This window comes from Globicephala melas, chromosome 11, assembly GCF_963455315.2.
Source record: "Globicephala melas chromosome 11, mGloMel1.2, whole genome shotgun sequence".
Taxonomy (NCBI): Eukaryota; Metazoa; Chordata; class Mammalia; order Artiodactyla; family Delphinidae; genus Globicephala; species Globicephala melas.
Window position 1 is genome coordinate 79,251,803 of NC_083324.2, and position 13,892 is coordinate 79,265,694.

Genomic DNA, 13,892 nt, shown 5'->3' on the forward strand with positions numbered 1-13,892 from the left:
CGGGGCTGGTGGCAGGTGAGCTGCCAGGTCTCCCAGGCTCCAATCACTCTGGAGACTGAGCCATGGGGGGAAAACAGGACCAGAATGAGGTCTACGGTGAGGCTGGGGGCGAGGCTGGGGTGGGGGCCCGGGACCCGGCGAGGGAGGGGAAGCCTGCTCCGGGGAACGGTGGCTGGGCCGGCACCAGGGAGAGGAGCTGAGGGGAGTCGTGGTCCCCGAGGGGAGGGCCCAGGAAACAGCTGATGGAAGGAGACAGAGTCAGGGTCCTCGGAGGAGGATGGGGTGCAGGGGCTGGGAGCCATTGCTGAGGGGCCTTTGGGGTGTGAAGCTGGGGTCTGCGTGAGGAGGGGCGCTGGAGTCCCTGGGACGAGGGGGTGATGCCACGCCTGGACTCTCGGCCCCTCAGGACAGGGCCCCGGGAAGCAGAGCCTGAAGGAGGCAGGGTCAGGGTCCTGAGCAGAGGAAGGGGCTCAGGGGCTGGGAGGAGTGAGCTGGGCTCTGGGCCGCTGTCAGGAGGGACAGCTTGGGGTCCCTGAGAAGGAGGCGGACTTTCAGCCTGGACTCTGGGTCTCTGAGGGGAAAAGGCGCTGGGGATCTGCCTGCCGGGGTCTGTGAGGAGTGGCGGCGGAGGGGGTTCTGCTGGGGGTCCCTGAGAGGAGTAGGGGCTGCAGATCTTGGTGGAGAGAGAGGGCTGGGGACCAGCCCCCTGGGTTCTCTGCTAGGAGGGAGTCTATCTCAGAGTGGGTTAGGAAGAGGGGCAGCAGAGTTCTGGGGCTCCTGTGAAGGGTAAGGCCTGAGGAGAAGGAGCGGGCAGCCTGTCTCCAGCATCTCTGTGAGGGGCAAAGGCTGGGGGGCTGCCCCGAGGGGTCCTGAGGACAAGGGCAGGGGGCAGGGTGGAGGGGTCTACAGGGAGGGGGAGCTGGGACCAGCCTCTGGGATCCCTTTGAGCAGTGAGGGCTAGGGAAGGAAGGAACCCCAGGGGAGGGACCTTCCAGAGGCGAGGCTTGGTCCGAAGGGAGTAGAGGAGGGAGCAATGGGGACACTCCACAGACTTCCTGGAGCAGCTTTGGGTCAATCATCAACATCGCGTCTGAGAACCACGGAGGGACAAGGGTCCAGAGCACCTGGGAGAATGGACCGCACCCCTTTCCACTCTCTGGCTCGGCCCTCTGTCCTCCCTCCTCCCCGCCCACACCGGACCCTGGCTGCCTGGCCTCACTTCCTCCCTGTGTGTACTCAGGGAGGACCAGGAACAGGACGGGCCACAAGCTGCCCGGCTCAGGTGTCACCCTGACTGCTCTCCCAGAGACTGGCAGTAGCCTGGGGACTAAGCTCCCTTCCGGGTGGGGGTCTACAGCGCCCCCAGCCCAGTCCCTGCGGGATTCGATGACTTTGGCTGAGGGCCTTGAGGTGTGACCCGTAAATGACCCATAAAAAGCTGCCCTTTCCCCTCCCTCCAAGGCCGCCCGGTTGGAGTTCACAGTGATCAGTGCAGCTGCTGACCAAGCCTTGCTCCTACCTTTCCTGTTCTCTACTTTCCCCTCCTGCCAGCCCTGCCCCTGTCTATCTCCCCCCAGACTCCTGAGGGCCAGGTAGGACCCTGGTGCAGGGTAGCTCCTGCTGTGGGGAAGGGTCTGGAGGGACTGGAAATGGGGGGAGAGACCCCTCTCAATGCCTCACTCTCCACACTCCTCCCCTTGCCCTTCAGGGAAACCAGCCAAATATGACCCCTCCTTCCGAGGCCCCATCAAGAACAGGTGAGTTCTGGGCGCTGTGCTGCTGGGCGGGGGGGCGGATGGGGGCGGTGTCTGGGTTTTGCTTCGTATTTGCTGAAATATTGGTAAGAAACTTGTGAGGAAAAAACCTCCTGCCCCAGGAGGGTGGTGGCCCTGGGGAGACTGTTGTGAGTGGAGGGGCCACAAGGGGGCCTCCCGGCTGCTGGTGATGTTCTGTGTCTTGGCCTGGGAGCTGGCTACACAGGCATGTGTCCTTTGGGAAAATTCATCCAGCTGAACACTTCTGAACTGTGCCCTTTCCTGTTTTAAACTTCAGAAGGAAGTTTACCCACCCAGAAAAAGGTTTTCTTAAAGAGAATAAAATGAAAGCTACCTATGCCTACTTTCCAGCATCCCCCAACTCTCCAAAGCACGACTCCTCCAGACCATGCTACCCCCCCCTCCCCAGCATCCCCTCTCCAAAGGTTTCCCCCATTTCTCTCCAAGGAGCTGCACAGATATCATCTGCTGTGTCCTCTTCTTCCTCTTCATTCTGGGTTACATCGCCGTGGGGCTTGTGGGTGAGTTTCTGGCAGTGCAGAGCTGGGCAGTGGCTGGGGGACATTATTGTCCCAAGGAGGGACCACACCCACAGCCTTTCCCTCTTAAGTCCCTGCCGCACTCCAGTGATTCATCTGTGTGTCTCTGTCTCCAGCCTGGGTGTATGGAGACCCCCAGCAAGTCCTCTACCCCAGGAACTCTACTGGGGCCTATTGCGGGATCGGGGAAAACAAGTGAGTATGAAGGCAAGAAGAGGGGGCAGGAGGGAGATGAGATGGGGGATGGGTAGGGGACCACTCCACCTCAGCCTCCCTGAATCTCACCAGTCCAGGCCACGTAGAACAGCCTCCACTGCTGGCCAGTGGCTTCTGAATCCTCCTAGAATTAGGAGGCAGCAAAGAGTCATGGTTAAATGCACAGGTTTTAGGGTTCAGAGATGGTCATTTGAATCCCCAACTGGGCTAAGTAAGTTCTGGTTTGTGACCTCCGGCAAGGTACTCAATATCTCTGAACTTTGATTTCTTCTTCTGAAACACAAGGATGATTCCAGAAGCAAGGCTATCAGTCCCAGCATGCAGGAAACGTTCAGGAAATAATAAAAGCACTAACCTTTATATGGCATTCCAGGCAGGCAGTGTACTCTACACACACAAACTCATCTAAACCTTGTGAGGTAGGTGCTATAATTTTACATGTGATGGAACTGAGGCAGTGAGTGGTTAGATGACTTATTCAAGGTCATAAAGCTGGCTCCAGAGTTCAAGCTCTTAACCATTTTGTTAGCAGTGGAGATGCTGAATTACTCTGGGCAATCTTTCAGGTGTCTCCCATACCTCCCCAGCTGAGCTGAGCTTCCAGAGGCCAGGAACTGGGCCCATTGCACTCTTTTTTTTTGTTTTTTTGGTGTTTTTTTTTTGCGGTACACGGGCCTCTCACTCTTGTGGCCTCTCCCGTTGCGGAGCGCAGACTCAGCGGCCATGGCTCACGGGCCCAGCCGCTCCGCGGGATGTGGGATCTGCCCGGACCGGGACACGAACCCGTGTCCCCTGAATCGGCAGGCGGACTCTCAACCACTGCGCCACCAGGGAAGCCGCCCATTGCACTCTTGAGGCACAGCCCTGGCAGTCCCTCTCTTTCCCCAAGGCTTGACCAAGCCCTTATGCATACGCTTCCTTCTCTCCTACAGAGATAAACCATATCTCCTATACTTCAACATCTTCAGCTGCGTCCTAACCACCAACATCATCACGATCGCCCAGAATGGCCTGGCGTGCCCCACACCCCAGGTCAGAGTCTGGGACCTGCCTCTGTCCCCAGATCTCCCCCAGGGTCTGGATACCAGCCCCTCAGCACGCTCTCTGCCCCCAGGTGTGTGTGTCCTCCTGCCCAGAGGTCCCATGGACTGTGGAAACGGACCAGCTCTCACAGTCGGTTGGGCAGGTCTTCTATGCAGCAAATAGGAACTTTTGTCTGCCAGGGGTGCCTGGGGACATGGTGAGTGCTGTTCCCAATGTCATTGCTAAGGAGGGTCCATAATGAGGGAGGGTGGGAGGGGGAGTTGGGTAGATGATCGTGGTGATAGAAAGGGGACTCACTCCTTCATCTTGCTCTGTGTCTGTGTGTCTGTCTGTCCTCCCCCCACCCTCCAGCAAGTGCTCCAAAGCCTGAGACAGGAGCTCTGCCCCAGTTTCCTCCTCCCTTCCACTCCAGGTGAGAAGCCACATTCCTTCCTCAGACATCATCCAGTCCTAGATTTTTTTCCCTCAAACAAGGGAACCAGGCTCAGAGAGAGGCAAGTCACACAGCTTGTCTGTGACAAAATCGGAATGAGCACCAGGTCTTCGTTTTTTTTCTCTGCTGCATGACCATCCTACAGTCAGATCACCAGTGCTTATTATGTACCTGCTGTGTGCTAGGTACCGGGGACAGGTGAAGCGAAGATGAAAACTGCTCCCCTTTTGGACTACATCCTAGATGGTGAGATCAGAGATGTTCACGAAGCGATTGCATGAGATTGCCACGAGAACATACGTGGATGAATGTACACACATGCATTTATGTGCAGGCACAGGAAACAGACTGGAAGGATGTTCACCCAAATGTTAAAGTGACTGCGCTGGGTGGTGGGATCACAGTTGACTTTTTTTTTTTGCTCTTTTTCCCAAATTTTTTTTTTTTTTTTTTTGTGGTATGCGGGCCTCTCACTGTTGTGGCCTCTCCCGTTGCGGGGCACAGGCTCCGGATGCACAGGCTCAGCGGCCATGGCTCACAGGCCCAGCCGCTCCACGGCATGTGGGATCCTCCCGGACCGGGGCACGAACCCGTGTCCCCTGCATCGGCAGGTGGACTCTCAACCACTGCAGCACCTGGGAAGCCCTTAAATGTTATTTTTAATAGAAAAAAAAATGTAACTATAACATGAGAAAAGATATCCAGCTCTCAGTAGGTACAATAGGAAGTATCTCCAATGAGTGCTCCAGGGTCAGATAGATCTGGATTTTAATTCCAGCACTTTCCAGCTGTGTGGTCTTAGGAAAATGACTCAACCTCTCTGAGCCTTGTTTCCTCATCTGTAGAATGTAAATGCAAAGTAAGTCTGCCTGGCAAAGCTGTTGTGAGGGTCAAGATAAATGGCTCTGTAGGCACATAATAGGGGCCACAGGAGATAGGGGTGGGGCCAGAAGGCTTCCTGGAGGAGGTGAGATGGAGATGGAGCTGAACAGGGCATCATGGATGGGATTTCTGGAGGAGGAAGCACAAAGGTACAGAGGGGAAGGGAAAGTGGCTGGGCTCAGACGATGGGGCCTTAAAGCCTGGCCGTGAGCGTGGGCACTCTCCAGGGCAAGGCATCTGGAGGTGTCTGGGCAGCAGAGTGACCTAGAGCCCTGGAATGCCAAGGTCCGGGCTGTGCCGTGTCTCCCGGGCACTCTGGCAGGGGCTGGATTGAAGGGTGGCAGGGGTGGGCATGGAGGTGCTGTAAGAGGCAGGCCAGAGGACAGGAGGGTCTGAACCCAGGCAGTGGCAGGGTGGGCAGGAAGGAGCATTAAGAGACAGTGAAGGAAGCATGGGCTCCTGGGCCAGGAGCTCCCTTTCGGCTGTGGAATCAAGAGCAGCCCTCTGAGTGGGGCAGAGCCCTTCTCAACTCTGTCCCTAAGGGCACGACGGGCTGGGGTGGGGGCCAGAGACTTTCAAGACAAACTCTGGGCCCTCCCACCCAGTCGCCCGGTTCTCTCCCTCCAGCTCTGGGGCGTTGTTTTCCATGGTCCAATAGTACTGTGCCTGAGCTCCCAGGGATCTCCAACACGTCCATCGCCCAGGGCATCAGGTGGGCATTCCCTTGCCCCTACATCTCTGTCCCGCTCCCCCTTCCCACTCACAGCCCCATCTGACTCTGTCTCTCCCCACCAGTGGTCTTCTTGACAGCCTCAACGCCCGTGACATCAGTGTCAAGATCTTTGAAGACTTTGCCCAATCCTGGTATTGGATTCTTATGTGAGTCACCACATTCCCCTGCTCTCTCGTCCTTCCCTTCCCCCGACTCTGACCCTCTATCCCTTAGCCCACCGTCTGAAACAGAGCCTTTGGGCAGGGGAGGTGGAGCCAGAGCTCAGAATGGATCCCAAGTCCAACAGGATTTATAAGAGAAAGCGTGTGGGGGGGTTCTGATCTGGGGACATTGGGGTTTGAGGTAAGGTATTTGGGGGCCTCTGAAAGGGGAAAGGTATGGGGGATGTGGGGTGACCCTCACCTATGTTTCCCTGCCCGCAGTGCCCTAGGCGTGGCTCTGGTCCTGAGCCTGCTGTTTATTCTGCTTCTGCGCCTGGTGGCCGGGCCCCTGGTGTTTGTGCTGATCATAGGGGTGCTGGGCGTGCTGGCGTACGGCATCTATCACTCCTGGGAGGAATACCGCGTACTGCGGGACAAGGGTGCCTCCATCTCCCAGCTGGGCTTCACCACCAACCTCAGCGCCTACAGCAGCGTTCAGGAGACCTGGCTAGCAGCCCGTGAGTGCCCTGCCCACCCATGAACCACCAGCCACCCAAGGGCTGCCCTGGCCATGACCCAGGCCACTCTGCCCCCTGTCCACCCTCAGTGATCGTGCTGGCCGTGCTTGAAGGCATCCTGCTACTGGTGCTCATCTTCCTGCGGCAACGGATTCGCATCGCCATCGCCCTCCTGGAGGAAGCCAGCAGGTCAGGGCCCATGTGGGAAGGAGAAGGGGCAGAGGGCAGGGGGGTGGGCCCAGGATGGGAGTGCTGGAAAGGTGGCAGAGCACTGGAGGAGAAAGGCAGCATAGCACAGTGATTAACATTGCTGTGCGGCTTAGCCTTTCTGCACCTCAGTTTAACCATCTGTAAAATGGGGGTAATAATAGTTCCTACCTTGTAGGGTTTTCATAAGGATTAAGTTAATTAGTGTCTTGTCAAGTGCCTAAAACATGAAACAAGCCCTTACTCACCCTGAAGCTGCCCCTGGTGGCTTCTCTGTGGCTCTAGTTTCCTCTAAAGTCCCCTTGAGCCTGATTTATTCAGTTCAGTTCTTTTAGGGAGCTCCTGCTATGTGCCCAGCCTTAGGGGGAAGGAGCAGGCCCTGGAGAGGGCAGAGGTGTGGCCTGTGCCAGGGTCGGCACCGTGAGAGGATGGGTGGGGACGGGGGGGCTAGCTTCACTCGTGTACTGCTCTCATCTCCCTGCAGAGCTGTAGGACAGATGATGTCTACCATGTTCTACCCGTTGTTCACCTTTGTCCTGCTGCTCGTCTGCATTGCCTACTGGGCCATGACTGCTCTGTATCCTTTGCCCACATGACTGGGCCCTCCTGGAGCCCTTGGGGGTGGGGGGCAGGGCAATACTTTTGTAGACAGTATGCCTTAGTGTGATTGGAAGAAGGCACCCCTTCCTCCCAGCAGACACAGCCCCGCCTTGAAAGAGCGAGCACAGGCTGAATTTGAGCCCCTCCGTGCAGTGAACAACCTGCTCAAGCTCCTGGGAAGCGGTTGCTGAGGAGGGGAACTGGGGAGGCCCCCGTGTCACCATGCTTTCCTTGACTCCCCTCTGGGTACCTGGCCACATCTGGGCAACCCCAGTACGTGTTCTGGGCGCCCAACATCAGCTTGTCCGGCTGTGAGAATGTGCCAATGAATACATCATGCAACCCCATGGTGAGGATTTGGGGTGGATGTGGAGGGGCACCAGTAGGGCTGAGGGGACCTTAGAGAACAACTGGTTCAAATCCCTCATTGTGCAGAGGAGACTGAGGACCAGAGACGGCAAGGGGCTCACTCACGGGTCACAGAGCAGGCCCCTAGCAGAGCCAGAAAGGGAGTCTGTCTGCAGACTCCAGATCTCCCGCTGAGCCACCCTTTGTGCTGCAAGAGGATGCGTGCTGTGCCCAAGGGCAGGACCACGCCCTGGGGCAGGTGGATCTCAGAACTTCTCCATCCCTCCCCAGGACATTCCTCTGCCTAGAGAACCATTAACCACTTCACCCTTTCAGTCTCAGTCTGCTCACCTGTAAAATGGAGATAATCTTAATATCTGTGCCTCAGCATGGCCGTGGCCTGGCCGTGGCCGAGAAAATTAAAGGACACTGGGCACATGAAAGTATAATGGCTGGCACCTGATAAGAGCTGATAACTGTAGATGGGTTTTGTTTAGGTTATCTTTAGTTAGGCTTCCTCAGAACACACTGTTCTAGGCGATAAGCAGGTGGGCTCCCTGGGGGCCTGGGAGAGTAGCTGCTACCCCAAACTCTCCCCTGTGATGTTCCCAGGAAGTGAGGCTGCACTGCTGGGTATTTACTGTCAAAGCTTTCATGTGGCCACCACATCAGAACTGGGACCATGGGCTGTGCCCACAGGCGTCAGCCCCACTCTAAAAAAGGAGAGGGAGGTCGTTTACATTTAAGAAGGACCCATTATGTGCCAGGCACTGGCTATACAAAGCCCCAAATGAAGTACTTCTTGCTTTCAACTTGCTTATGCCCTAGCGGTGGGGACTGACGCAAACCCACAATTACATACAAAGTGGAAAGTGGTTATAAATTCTTGTTATAAAATTTCAAACAGAGCAGTCCCTCCCTTAGGAAGCTTGCACAAGCCTCTTAGATGGCCTCATCCACCAGAGGGCAGACAGCAGAAGCAAGAACTACAATCCTGCAGCCTGTGGAAGGAAAACCACATTCACAGAAAGATAGACAAGACGAAAAGGCAGAGGGCTATGTACCAGATGAAGGAACAAGATAAAACTCCAGAAAAACAGCTAACTGAAGTGGAGATAGGCAATCTTCCAGAAAAAAAATTCAGAATAATGATAGTGAAGATGATCCAGGACCTCGGAAAAACAATGGAGGCAAAGATGGAGAAGATGCAAGAAATGTTTAACAAAGACCTAGAATTAAAGAACAAACACCTAAAAAAAAAAAAAAAAAAAAAAAGAACAAACACCTAGAAGAATTAAAGAACAAACAAACAGAGATGAACAATACAATAACTGAAATGAAAAATACACTAGAAGGAATCAATAGCAGAATAACTGAGGCAGAAGAATGGATAAGTGACCTGGAAGACAGAATGGTGGAATTCACTGCCACAGAACAGAATAAAGAAAAAAGAATGAAAAGAAATGAAGACAGCCTAAAGACCTCTGGGACAACATTAAACACAACATTCACATTACAGGGGTCCCAGAAGGAGAAGAGAGAGAGAAAGGACCCAAGAAAATATTTGAAGAGATTATAGTCAAAACTTCCCTAACATGGGAAAGGAAATAGCCACCCAAGTCCAGGAAGCCCTCCAAGTCCATCCATGTTGCTGTAAATGGCAACATTTCATTCCTTTTTATGGCTGAGTAGTATTCCGTTGTATTTATGTACCACATCTTCTTTATCCATTCATCTGTTGATGGACACTTAGATTGCTTCCATACCTTAGCAATTGGAAATAATGCTGCTATGAACATTGGGTGCATGTGTCTCTTCCAATTAGTGGTTTTGGGGTGTTTTTTTTTCAGGTGTACAGCCAGAAGTGGAATTGCTGGGTCATATGGTAGTTCTATTTTTAGCTTTTTGAGACACTTCTCACACTGCTTTCCACAGTGACTGCGCCAATTTACTTTCCCATCAGCAGTGTACAAGTGTTGCCTCTTCCTCACATCCTTGCCAACATTTGTTGTGTTCTTTTTGATGATGGCCATTCTGACAGGTGTGAGGTGATATCTCATTGTGGTTTTGATTTGCATTTCCCTGATGATTAGCGATGTTGAGCATCTTTCCATGTGCCTGTTGGCCGTCTGCATTTCCTCTTTGGAAAAATGTCTATTCAGTTCTTCTGTCCATTTTTTTTTAATATATTTATTTATTTATGGCTGAGTTGGGTCTTTGTTGTTGTGCGCAGGCTTTCTCTAGTTGCAGCAAGTGGGGGCTACTCTTCGTTGAGGTGCTCAGGCTTCTCATTGTGGCGACTTCTCTTGTTGCAGAGCACAGGCTCTAGGCGCGCGGGCTTCAGTAGTTGTGGCGCACGGGCTTTTGAGCACAGGCTCGGTAGCTGTGGCGCACGGGCTTAGTTGATCCGCGGCATGTGGGATCTTCCTGGACCAGGGCTTGAACCCATGTCCCCTGCATTGCCAGGCGGATTCTTAACCACTGTACCACCAGGGAAGCCCCGTTCTGCCCATTTTTAAATCAGGTTGTTTGTGTTTTTCATGTTGAGTTGTATGAGCTGTTTTTACATGTTGGATATTAATCCCTTATTGGTCGTATCATTTGCAAATATTTTCTCCCATTCAGTAGGTTGTCTTTTCATTTTTTGATGGTTTCCTTTGCTGTGCAAAAGCTTTTAAGATTAATTAAATCCCATTTGTTTATTTCCTCTGCTTTAAGAGACGAATCTGTGTTTTTTACTTTTTATTAGGGAAATTTTCAGACACACACAAACATGGAGAATCCCTGTACTCAGATTCCATAACCTTCAGCCTTCTGTTCTTGTTTCATCTATTTCCCTACCCATCCCCCACCCCTTGCAATTTTAAAAAATTATTTGTTTATTTGGCTGCGCTAGGTCTTAGTTGCAGCACGTGGGATCTTCATTGTCACGTGCAGGATCTTCATTGCCATATGCAGGATCTTCGTTGCAGCATGCAAGATCTTCAGTTGCAGCATGCAGACTTCTTAGTTGCGGCATGCAGACTCTTAGTTGCAGCATGTGAACTCTTAGTTGTGGCATGCATGTGGGATCTAGTTCCTTGACCAAGGATTGAACCTGGGCCCCCTGCATTGGGAGCATGGAGTCTTAACCACTGGACCACCAGAGAAGTCCACCATGCAATTTATTTTTCTTGAGTTTTTTTTTGTTTGTTTGTTTTTGCGGTACGCAGGCCTCTCACTGTTGTGGCCTCTCCCGTTGCGGAGCACAGGCTCCGGACGCGCAGGCTCAGCGGCCATGGCTCACGGGCCCAGCCGCTCCGCGGCATGTGGGATCTTCCCGGACCGGGGCACGAACCCATGTCCCCTGCATTGGCAGGCGGACTCTCAACCACTGCGCCACCAGGGAAGCCCTCGAGTTTTTAAAGGCAAATTCTGAACATTGTGCCATTTCACCTTTAAATATATCGGGATGGATCTCAACAGATAAGGACTTTTAAATAAAAGCATAACCACTACACCATTATCACACCAAACAAAATTAATGGTTCCTTAGCATCATCTGATACCCAGTCTGTTCAATTTTGCTAGAAAGTGCTTTGGTTGAAGTTGCAGAGGCTGCTCTGGGAGGGGACAAGCTGTTCAAGTGCAAAGGAGAGCTAGGCATTGGTCACACTGCCTTCATACCATTAAGGCTTGGTCCACACGGCCTGGGAGCTCTTGTGCCGTCCAGAGACTGGAGACTGAAGGAAACTAATTACACTCACACAATAGGCAAGCTGAACCCTGTCTGAACCCAGAGATGGATCTCCTGGAAGGAATGGGCTTCCCCCGTTCTGGGGAGGCTGTTACCACCCTCTGCTCTGGGAAGGCAGGAGCTGGTTGGGAATGAGCCTCCTCTGCCTGCCTTCCCAGGACCAGCCGGTGAACTCCTCCTGCCCAGGGCTGATGTGCGTCTTCCAGGGCTACTTGTCCACAGGCCTAGTACAACGTTCTCTCTTCAACTTGCAAATCTACGGGGTCCTGGGGCTGTTCTGGACCATCAACTGGGTGCTAGCCCTGGGCCAGTGTGTCCTGGCTGGGGCCTTTGCCTCCTTCTACTGGGCCTTCCACAAGCCCCGGGACATCCCTACCTTTCCCCTGAGCTCTGCCTTCATGCGCACACTCCGGTAAGCCTGGGGCAGGGGGCTGGGAATTATGAACCCGGGAGTCCTCTGACTACCTCACTAACCCCTGTGCAGTTACCACACCGGGTCGCTAGCCTTTGGAGCCCTCATCTTGACCCTGGTGCAGATAGCCAGGGTCATCCTGGAGTACATTGACAACAAACTGAGAGGTGAGTCGAGGTTGGGGGCTGGGCAAGGCTAGGCTGATCAGCTGGACCCTTGGGCGCTGGAGCGGGGGCGGTATGCGGTCAGGGGCCAGTGCCCAAACATGAGCCCTCCTTACCCCCAGGAAGCCAGAACCCTGTGGCCCGCTGTATCATGTGCTGCTTCAAGTGCTGCCTCTGGTGTTTGGAAAAGTTTATCAAGTTCCTGAACCGCAATGCATACATCATGGTGAGCCCACTACATGAGCAGCCCCTTGCTCTGGGGGCCCTGGATGCAGGTCTCCTACCCTGGCCTAGGTAAGCTCACCACAGGTAACCCTGAACTTTCCACCTCACCCAGATTGCCATCTACGGGAAGAATTTCTGTGTCTCAGCCAAAAACGCCTTCATGCTGCTCATGCGGAACATTGTCAGGTCAGGCTGTGGCCCCCCACCTCCGTGCTCTCCCACCCATAAGCATGCTGTGCTCAGAAGCGCCTTGAGCTGGGTTTAATCTCTGCTGCCTCCATCTTGAAATGTGAACAGTTTTTGTTTTGCATCTGTCACGGCCAATTATATAGCCAGTTCTACTCCCACCCCTGCCAGGCCTCTTACCCCCAACCTACCCCAACTCCTTGTACAGGGTGGTCGTCCTGGACAAAGTCACAGACCTGCTACTGTTCTTTGGGAAGCTGCTGGTGGTTGGAGGTGTTGGTAAGGACCAGGGCAGGGAGTTACAGAGGACAGGGGTGCTGGGCAGTTTAAGAGGTGACCTCAGAGGAGTGATGCTGACCTCCAGATCTCTCTCACAGGGGTCCTGTCCTTCTTTTTTTTCACCGGTCGCATCCAGGGACTGGGTAAAGACATTGAGAGTCCCCAACTCAACTACTACTGGCTGCCCATGATGGTGAGTGACACCCCCCAAACCCCCCAGCCCCACCCTCCACCCCACCCCATCCCCGACGCCCGCTTCACCCTCCAACTCTCCAAAGGAACCCTAAGGGAAACCTTGCCTCTTGCAGACCTCCATCCTGGGGGCCTATGTCATCGCCAATGGCTTCTTCAGCGTTTTCGGCATGTGTGTGGACACTCTCTTCCTCTGTTTCTGTGAGTCACACCTCTACCTCCTCTCCTCAACTTAAAGGTACCAGATCATTCAGGCTTTTCTGGTGCTTCTAGAAACAGCGACCTCATGAGTTACAGGAGCCAGAGGCTCTTCTAACATCCTCAGGGCAGGTGTTTGGGAAGAAAGGAGGGAGTGAGCTCCCAGGCTCCTGGGCTCTCCCAAGAAGGAACATTCCAGGGGAGAGGCCTCTGGTATCTTCCCCTAGAAAATCTGGGAAAGAAGTTAGCCACAGGACTCTTCCCAGCAGGTGGCTGTAGTGAGTGGGGATTTTCTCACCCTACTGTATGCGTTCATTCAGGGTTTCATGTGTACCGGGCTCTGCCCTAAGCAACTGACATGTGTTTTTTCCGTTAATCCTTATCACGCTGTGAAATATTTTTGACACCCCCCCCACCTTTACAGATGAGGAAACTATTACATAACCTACCCAGTAGGTTGCAAAAACTGCCCCCCAAAATCAGCCCGTGGTGGCGCAGCCTGGAAACCAGGGAGCTGTCTCTTAGTCCCTGGTTTTCCCGGGGAGTGGGGTTGGCTCCCAACGGTGCGCTCTTATGAGTCTATGTCGTGCCATAGTGGAAGACTTGGAGCGGAACGACGGTTCCGTGGACCGGCCCTACTACATGTCCAAGGCCCTTCTGAAGATTCTGGGCAAGAAGAACGAGGTGCCCCCAGGAGACAAGAGGAAGAAGTGAGAGGCGTAGCTCTGATCCAGGACTGCACGCCGCCTGTACAGCCTCACAGCCTCAACCCGCCTTCCAGATCTCGATTTTGTAGTAAAAAGATTTTATTAAAAGACTGATACTTTGTTTTCTCAAAAACTCTGGGACTTTTATTTCATCCTACATGCTGCTCTTTTTAACCTCGCCTGGCTCTTTAAAATAGATCCCGCCCCTATGACGTGACCCAGGTGCCTCGACCAATCAAAAGGCTATTGAGGAGTAATGCCCGCCCCCTTCTTCACCCCAGCCAATACGCTTCCGGCCGGGGTCACGCGCTCCGGCGCTTCAATGGGGGCCAATTGGAAAGAGGAAGCTCTGAGGCGC

General features: G+C 53.6%; 1 protein-coding gene across 2 annotated transcripts; it reads left to right on the forward strand.

The window, feature by feature from the left end:
- Positions 1 to 62: 62 nt before the first annotated feature.
- On the forward strand, positions 63 to 13,547 carry SLC44A4 (solute carrier family 44 member 4). 2 transcript variants are annotated; one of them, XM_030850719.2, is made up of 21 exons: positions 63 to 96; positions 1,709 to 1,757; positions 2,223 to 2,296; positions 2,431 to 2,509; positions 3,463 to 3,562; positions 3,645 to 3,770; positions 3,926 to 3,986; positions 5,517 to 5,601; positions 5,685 to 5,768; positions 6,045 to 6,280; positions 6,370 to 6,469; positions 6,972 to 7,064; positions 7,334 to 7,436; positions 11,330 to 11,583; positions 11,656 to 11,750; positions 11,870 to 11,973; positions 12,085 to 12,158; positions 12,367 to 12,437; positions 12,536 to 12,630; positions 12,746 to 12,830; positions 13,423 to 13,547. In XM_030850719.2, exons 1-21 carry the CDS (start codon positions 63 to 65, stop codon positions 13,539 to 13,541), a joined length of 2,121 nt encoding a protein of 706 aa, XP_030706579.2. In that variant the 3' UTR covers positions 13,542 to 13,547. The 2 variants fall into 2 exon arrangements, with proteins under 2 accessions (XP_030706579.2, XP_030706580.2); XM_030850720.2 differs by lacking the exon at positions 3,645 to 3,770.
- The last annotated feature ends 345 nt before the right edge of the window (positions 13,548 to 13,892 follow it).